The 8,559-nt window shown below is 56.4% G+C and overlaps 1 protein-coding gene across 2 annotated transcripts in view; it reads left to right on the forward strand.

Annotated features, from left to right (window-relative positions):
* Nucleotides 1-7,097, forward strand: part of LOC125696219 (GTPase IMAP family member 7-like) — a 40,797-nt gene extending 33,700 nt beyond the window's left edge. The window contains exons 1-3 of one of the 2 annotated variants that reach the window (XM_048951659.1): nucleotides 4,715-5,001; nucleotides 5,288-5,339; nucleotides 6,289-7,097. In XM_048951659.1, the coding sequence (XP_048807616.1) occupies nucleotides 5,318-5,339; nucleotides 6,289-6,935 (669 nt within the window). In that variant the 5' untranslated portion in view covers nucleotides 4,715-5,001; nucleotides 5,288-5,317 and the 3' untranslated portion in view covers nucleotides 6,936-7,097. Of the gene's footprint in view, nucleotides 1-4,714; nucleotides 5,002-5,287; nucleotides 5,340-6,288 lie in introns of those variants that run through there. The other variant, XM_048951661.1, reaches the window with a different exon arrangement.
* The last annotated feature ends 1,462 nt before the right edge of the window (nucleotides 7,098-8,559 follow it).

The following is an 8,559-nucleotide window of genomic DNA, read 5'->3' on the forward strand; positions in this document are numbered from 1 at the left end:
GGCCTGGCCCTGGGGACTCATGGCTGGCCGTGGGGATGGTGGACCCACCTTGGTGACACAATGCTGCGAGGACACACAAGAGCATGGGCAGCTGCATGACAGGGACAGCAGCCGTGCAGACCCCTGCCCAGGGCTGAGAGTCAGAGCAAACCTCATGGTGCGTGGATGGATGCCCACGAAAAGCCCAGTGCCCATCACACTGCTGCCATCCCTGGCCCTGAGCAGTGGGGAGTGGCCCCAGAGCCCCGAGCCACAGCCTGCACTTTCCATATTGCACTGCCTGGAGCTGGGAGCATTTCTGGGAAATGCCTCTTTGTGGGACCTTTGGACCACGGCTCACAGCCTGTACTGGGTGGCACCATGGTGGCAGCAGCATTGCTAAGGCACGGCCTGCCCAGGGTGGGGGCTTGGAGCATCCCTGTGCTCCTCCTGGGTTCTATGAGAATGTTGGGATCCCAGAATGTCCCAAGTTGAAAGGGGCCCCTGGCTCCGAGTTGGACGTGCCAAACCCAAATCCTATGTCAGGGAGCGGTGTTCCAGCGCTCTGAGCTCTGGCAGCTTGGTGGGTTTCATGTCCAGCACTGGACAAGAGGAGGGAGCAGGATCACCCCAATTGAGGGGTTCCTGAGAATCACAGAGGAGTTCACCCCTCCAGCAGCTGGGGCATAGTGCTGTACACTGATTTATTGGAATTGGATGAGGCAGAGATGTGCATGCTGTTGCATGGCTATGGCCTCTACCAACAGACAACAGTAGCTTCATATTCCCAAATGTTTACATGATGGACATCACCCGCCCCTATATTTCTTGTAGGGACATCACAGCTTGCCGTATGCAATCCAATAGGTCACTGGAATTGATGAGTACTTCCTCCTCCAAGTGACTGAGTGTCTCTCTCCAATTTACAGGAGCAGGAGGAGGTCTTTGATATATTTATTAAGATTAAGATACCACGGTTCAAATGTCGATCCAGCCAGTTTGTTATAAATCTTAATGAATCAGGGAGATGGGGAAGGGGAGGCCAGTGACCATTACGAATTAGGGCGATGGGAAAGGGAAGGAGGGACATAGGAAAGATAGAAAAGAAGCAAGAGTGACATAATGAGGGGATAGTCACCACCAAGCCCCAGCAGCGTCCTGTTGCATGCTGTTCTGATGGTCCAAGGCAAAAGCACAGGGGAGAGCAGCAGCTCCTACAGTCTCGTATCCTCAAAGGGCATTTCTTTACCTCTTTTTACTGCAATTTAACCAGAGCATCTCCTAGGGTAAACTTCCCAGGTTCCCACCATTCAGCCTTTGCTATCAGAGATGGTTCCCTCTCACTCAGCTCGGTAGGATTTCTCCACCAGTGTCCCATTTCCCTGCATTGCACACTGCTTTCAGCCCAGCAGGGGTGGAACCATCCGTGGGCTCTTCCAGCCCCTCCCCCAAACTCTTCCTGAGGGGATCTCTGGGTCCTATGGCTCTACTCTAGTGCAACAACACCAGCAGCTGCTGCTGTTCTTCACAGTTTCCTTACTATCCCTGTTCCCAATCAGTTTTTCCATATTGTTCACCTCTCTTCACTCCTGATGTCCCTGTTATACCCTGCTCGTCTTTTCCTTCCTCACCCTGTATCTTTCCCAGCCTTTTATTTACTTTCCAAACTCTCATCATTACATAATCACAAGAATCACAAGAATCACAAGAATCACAAGGTTGGAAACGACCTATAAGATCATCCAGTCCAACCGTCTCCTCATCACCATTGCCACCACAAGCACTAAACCATCTCTCATAGCTCCTCATCCAGACGCCTCTTGAACACCACCAGGGACGGCGACTCCACCACCTCCCTGTGCAGCCATTGCAGTGCCTGACCACTCTCTGAGAGAAGAAGTTCTTCCTTATGTCCAACCCGAACCTCCTCTGATACAACTTGCGGCCATTGCGTGTGCTGCTCGTTGCCTGGGAGAAGAGGCCAAATCCCTCTTCACCACAGCCTCCCTTCAGGAAGTTGTACAGTGCAATGAGCTCTGCCCTGAGCTCCTCTTCTCCACACTGAACAATCCCAGCTCCCTCAGCCGCTCCTCATATTTGTGCTCCAGACCGCTCACCATTTCGTTGCCCTTCTCTGCACACGCTCCAGGATCTCAACATCCTTCCTGTAGTGAGGAGCCCAAAACTGAACACAGCACTCAAGATGCGGCCTCACCAGTGCTGAGTACAGGGGATGCTCACCTCCCTGCTCCTGCTGGCCACACCATTTCTAATGCAGGCCAGGATGCTGTTGGCCCTCTTGGCCACCTGAGCACTGTAGGCTCAGGTGAGTTCAGGCTCTGGACTGTAGGCTCTTGTTCAGCCCAGCATCAACCAACACCCCCAGGTCCTTCTCTTCTTCACACTCATCCAGCCACTCATCCCCAAGCCTGTAACGCTGCATGGGGTTGTTATGGCCAAAATGGAGGACCCGAGACTTGGCCTTGTTGAACCTCATCCCATTCACCTCAACCCAGCGGTTCAGCCTGTCTAAATCCCTCTGAAGGGCCTCCCTACCCTCAGGCAGATCAACACCACCTCCCAGCTCGGTATCATCTGCAGAGTTCTTCAGTTTCCACAAGCACACAGTACTTGGTCTCATGATTAGAACTCACAGTTGTAAAAACTGGCTCTGTTACTTCACGTATGTTCTCGGTTTCTTAGTCAGTTTCCTCCCTGGCTCATTGGTGACGTTTCTCCAGTGAGTCAAAATACAATCTGGAATGCTCTTTTCCAAAATTACTTTTGACACCATTTGTCCCATAACAGCTAGCCCTGAAATCAGGCACCGCCTCAGGTGCCCACAGCTCTAGCCAGCCTGGTCATGAGCACCTCCAGGATTGGGGCATCCCTCTTAGTGAAGGATTTCCCCTTGACATTGATTTCAAATCTCTCCTCTTTTAGTTTAAATCCATTCCCCCTTGCCCACAATCTGCCCATGGAAAAAGTCGGCCCCCCTCCACTTTATAAGGTCTCTTCAGGTACCTGCAGTGAGGTCTCCCTGCAGCCTTCTCTTCCATAGGCTGAACACCCCCAGCTCCCTCGGCCTGTCTTCACAGAAGAGGTGCTCCAGCCCTCTGGGCTTCTTCCTGGCCTCCTTTGGATCCCCTACAACAGTTCCACTTCCTTCATCTGGATGCAGAATCTGGATGTGCTAGGGTCTCTATCCCCGGAGAGGCTACACAGCCAAAGGGACAAAGCCCTGAGCAGTGGGCAGTGGGGGAAGCATGGGCAGGGATGGAGGTGTGCCTGCAGCCCCAAGGACTGAGTGATTTGTGGACTGTGGGATGGTGGGATTCGTATCTCTTACCAGATAAAAAAAAAACATGAAAATCACTGCAGTGACAGGAAGAGCTGCCAGTGCCTGGGAGATCTCTCTTGTATGATTTACAGTTGAAAAATGGCCTTCTTTCCTCACGTACTCTGTACCTCTCCATGCATTACTCCATGCACCCTTCTCTTAAATGGGGTTTGTAGGGATGGGATGGGGGGAGACAGCACACATGGTCGTTCAGGCTGTTCTGGGGATGGCGGCTGTGTGGGTTGGGGAGCTGCCTTAGGTGCAAGAACTGAGGGCCTCAGCTCCCCTTTGCTCTTAGTTCCAAGATCCGCACTTCACAGAGGTGAGTGCATTTACAGGAAGTGGCTGTTTGTGGACCTTGTGCCTCACACAGTGTGGCACCAAGGAGGAGCACAGGGATGCTCCAAGCCCCCACCCTGGGCAGGCCGTGCCTTAGCAATGCTGCTATGACTGCGGTGCCATCCCAGTACAGGCTGTGAGCCGTGGTCCAAAGGTCCCACAAAGAGGCATTTTTGAGAAATGCTCCCAGCTCCAGGCAGTGCAATATGGAAAGTGCAGGCTGTGGCTCGGGGCGCTGGGGCTGCACCCCTCTGCTCACAGCCAAGGACAGCAGCGGTGTGATGGGCACTTGGCTTTTCATGGGCATCCATCCACGCACCAGCAGCACTGCCTCCATTCCCAGGCCCAGGCAGTGGTCTGCACGGCTGCTGTCCTTGCCATGAAGCAGCCCATGCCCTCGTGTGTACTCACAGCAATGTGTCTCCAGGGCCAGTCCAGTGTGCCCATGGCCAGCCAAGAATCCCCACGCCCAGGCCTGCAGGGAGCTGCACGGCACTGCACCTCAGAGCAAGGCCTGCAAAACATGACCTGCAGTCACCACAGTGCACCCACATCTTCCTTGGTGCCACAGCCGGTCTGAGCAAGAAGAGCTGAGGCAATGGACACGACTGGAAGCACAGGAACTCTGCAGGAAACATCAGCACTCCCTTTGCCATCTGTGCAGGTGGGTGAGCACCAGCACTGCCATGGGGTCTCCGTCGTTGCAGAGGTTCCACAGCCAAAGGGACACAGCCCTGGGCAGCGGGCGATGGGGGACCGATGGGCGGGGATAAATGGAGCGGGCGGTGTGCAGAAATGCCTGAGCCCAGGAGAGCTGTGGTTTGGGGATGTGGGATTTGGTCTGCCCTGCCTGCACAGGGACACCCAGAGCAGGGGGCACAGCCTCATGTGTGCGGCAATGGAGGTTCATAAGGAGGAAACCCCACAGCCTCTGTGTCCTTGTGCCAGGGCTGCAGCACTGCAAGGCACAGCAGTGCTTCCCTTGACTCAGTGTATACCAATAGGACAAAGGTGAATGGCTCACACGTAAAAGAGGGCAGGTGTGGAGGCCGTAAATCAAGTTACCTGGAAGAGCTGCTGATGCCCCATCCCTGGCAGCGCCCGAGTCCAGGCTGGATGTGGCTTTGCACAGCGGGCGGTGTCCCCGCACTGGGGCAGCTCAGATGTGGCCAATGGTGGAGCAGCGCTACGTGTGATCCCAGCACTGCCCTCCTCCCGACGCCGCCTCTAAAAGCGCTGCTGAGCTGCACAGCGCTTCCAGCCCCGGCGCTGCTGTGCGGGACGAGAGCAGCAACAGCACGAGTGCAGCAGTCAGAGCTGGGACACAGCGCAGCGCTGCTTTGGTGAGTTGCTGCAGCTCTGCTGCCACTGCCGGAACAAATTCCAAGGCAGCAGAATCTGCTTTCAGGGAGTGGGTTCTGACTTCATGAATGAGGGACAGCCAACATTTCTTTCCAAAGACAAAGTCAATGCAGATGGGTAACTTTGATGCCATTTGGCTTTCTCCATGCACACGCGGCTGTGGGACTGACCTGAGTCCCCAGAGATCATCTGTGTCTCCTTCATTGGCACAGGGAGGGAAGCAGGGCAGGTTTGTGCCACTCTCACTCAACATCTCTCTCCTTCCAGGCTCCCCGTGTGAGTGTGAGCGCTCTCCCGATGGCAGGACATCACAGCACAGGTGAGCTGCTCCCCCCCTGCGCGCTGTTGCATCTCCTGAGGCTGCCTCCCATCTCCCCGCTCTGAGAGCCGCACAGAGCACGGCTGAGGGCGGATGGGACAGCGGTGTGCGGTGGGTGCAGCCTGAGACACAGCGCAGGGGGAAAGGCATACGGCAAGCCTTGCTGTCTCTGTGGCTGTTGCCATGCCTCACTGAAGCCGTGCAGGGCAGGGAGGGACTGAAAAAACAACCTTGCACAAACGCTGCTGCGTTTTCTGCTGAGCGCCTGAATTCTCGGAAGTGGAGCAGTTCAGCCTGGGATTTGCTTACTCCACCCAGTCCTGGGACTCAGGTTGCTGTGAGATCGCTTTCACTTTCTGTTCCTGCTTTTGGAGGAGCACTGGGTGCAGCCCCCTGAGGAATCCAAGGGACGGACATTCCTGGGCAGCCTCAGGGCCACGCGTTCCTCCTGATGGAGCCTGAGGCCACTGGAGGGGGGGAGCTGGGCTGCCCACAGCGTGTTGTTGGCGCTGGGCTGAAGCTGGAGCAGACCTTGATGCTGTGAGGTCACACATTCAGCTGTCTGATACCAAAGCCAGAGGAGCTGCTGCACTGGCCGCAGTCCCCAGCTGCTTCTCCACGGAGTGGGGAAGGTGGCGGTGGGAGCCGTGCTGTGGCCATTTCAGTGCAGCCGTGGGGCTTTGTGTCCCTTTTGCAGAGGATCCTTTGGTCAGAACCTTCAGTTTGGGCTTGGCTTCCTGCTGGGCACGATCCGTTTTCCCGTGGGAGAGCTGAGAGAGGGGATGGGGCCAGGAAGAGCTGAGCGAGCCCTGCGTGCCTGCTGGCAGCCGGCTCCAGCCCGTGCCCCGTCTCGTCCCCGCAGGGCACAGCGGTGGCTCGGGGACACCTTTCCTCGTGGCCCCAGGCACCTCCGCCATGACGCTCACACACTTCTCTGCTTGTTCCCCAGGATTCGCGCGCAGAATCCTGCTGGTGGGGAAGACGGGGAGTGGCAAGAGTGCGACAGGGAACACCATCCTTGGAGAGAACAAATTTAAATCTGGCAGTTCAGCACAGTCGTTAACCCAAGTGTCCGAGATCCAGGAATGCATCTTTCGTGGTAGAAAAATTTCTGTTATCGACACTCCTGGTGTTTTTGACATGAGATATTTCAGCAGAGAAACAGCTAATAACATTAGGTATGGTCTTCGACACGTGAATGCAGGTGTCCATGCCATCCTGCTGGTGATAAAGCTGGGCCCAATCACTAAAGAGGTAGAGAAAGCGGTTGAGTATGTTACCGAGGTTCTCCAAACTGAAGCACAGAGGTACACAATCCTGTTATTCACCCGGCTAGATGAGCTGGAGTACCCAAACGATGTGACAGATTTTATACAACAGAGCCCATTCCTCAGAGCTTTGGTAAGAAAGTACGGAAATCGGTTCATCGCTTTCAACAACAAAGCCAGGGGAGATGCGAGGGATCTGCAGGTTGCAGAGCTCATCGGCATGATAGATGTCATGGTAGAAGAGAATGGCGATGCTCCGTGTTACACAAAAGAAATGCTGGATAAAGGCTTATGGCACTTTCTATTGAGTCTCTGTCATATCCAATAGTCAAGGGTTTGGTCAGAGGGCAGACTTCTCATCTGTTGTGCCACTCCTGGCACATACCGTACCATACTTCAATGCTCTCACACTTGCCTGCATTACTCACAACCTCGATATTTGTTTCTCCTCTGCAGACTATGTAGCAATCACTGTCAATTCAAGAGAATCTGTCAGCTGTTGTTTCAATAAAGAGCACTATTCCACAGGTAGTTGTAAGAGTTGTCATTGAGCACAGCCAACCTCCTTCAGGGTGCTCACAGAAGCATGGATCACAGAATGGTTGGGCAGGAAATCACCGCAAAGACCATCTGCTTCAATTCCCAGTGCTGTGGGCAGGGTTGTTAGCCCCAAAATCGGGCACCAGCTGAGGTGCCCAGGGCCCCATCCAGCCTGGCCATGAGCACCTCCAGGACTGGGGCATCTCTCAGTGAAAAATTTCCCTTTCACATCGAAAGCAAATCTTCCCTCTTTTAGTTTAAATCCATTCCCCCTTGCCCACAGTCTGATCCCATGTTGGTTGTGTTTGCCGTAATTAAGATCTAATCACCGTGACGAGACCCACGGGTCCATGCTCAAAAAAGGGTGGGGGAAGGCGGGGTGGGGAGGGGGAGGGGGGGAAGGGAGATGGATTTAGACAAGGGAAGCGGTGGCAATGAGCTAAGGAAAGAAAGACTTAGTTTCCTAATTGTAGAAGTGAAATGTAATTGGAATTGAAGCTACTGAACAAACGAGAGTTTCCAAAACGCAAAGCTCTCGTGTCGATGCTGCAGCAGCTGGGACACACAGGGAGCAAAGGAGAGCGCTGCTGTGAGCTTTCGGTTCTGCTGTCATTGCCTCCCCCTGGAAGATGGAAATAACAAAATAAAGCGTTGTGGGAGCGCCGTGCCTTTCTGGGAGTTGTAGCTCATTCTTCGGAGCCGCCGCGTCGCCTCGTTGACTCCCATCGCTGCGTGACGCAGGGAAAGTGGAATAACGAGGAAAAAGCCACGAAACCGCGACGGCTGCGCTGCTGCGGCCGGGGCCGAACGGAGCGGGGTGAGAGCGGGCACCGAGGAGCCGCCCCGCGAGCAGCCCCGGTGCCGGCGGCGCCCCGCGTGCCGCTCCGTTCCTGCGGCCGTCGGCCACCCCGCTCCCCGTCGGGCGGGCAGCCCCCAGCGGAGCTCCCCAGCGTCGCGGCGGGTCGGGAACCTCCGGCCACCCCGGAGCCCCCGGGAGCTCGGCCCGGGTGCGGGGCGAGGGCGGAGCCGGCAGGGAGGGCGGCGACCACCGGGGCCGCGCGGCGCGGAGGAGCTCGGCTGGGGGACGCGGCGCTGCGGGAGCGCGGGGAGGCGGCGCGTCCGTTCGAGCTCGGCGGGGCGGCGGTACCGCGCGGCTCCGCTGCCAGGGACGGCGCTGAGGGAACCGAGCGCGTTGACGGGAAAGGCGCTTACGGAATGCGCCACCTTCGGCCCGGCTGCCGGCGGGGCGGCCGCTCCCCGCGGAGCGACAGGCAACCCCCGGCTGCTCCCCGCGACTCACCCTACGCGCGCGGTGACGCGGAGGAGCGAGCGGCGGAGCGGCTCGTGGAGGGCTTACGGCGTGCACGCGGTGGACGCGCCCGACGCCTTCGACTCGCCGGAGCGCAGCGCCC

Source organism: Lagopus muta, chromosome 7 (assembly GCF_023343835.1).
Source record: "Lagopus muta isolate bLagMut1 chromosome 7, bLagMut1 primary, whole genome shotgun sequence".
Classification (NCBI taxonomy): Eukaryota; Metazoa; Chordata; class Aves; order Galliformes; family Phasianidae; genus Lagopus; species Lagopus muta.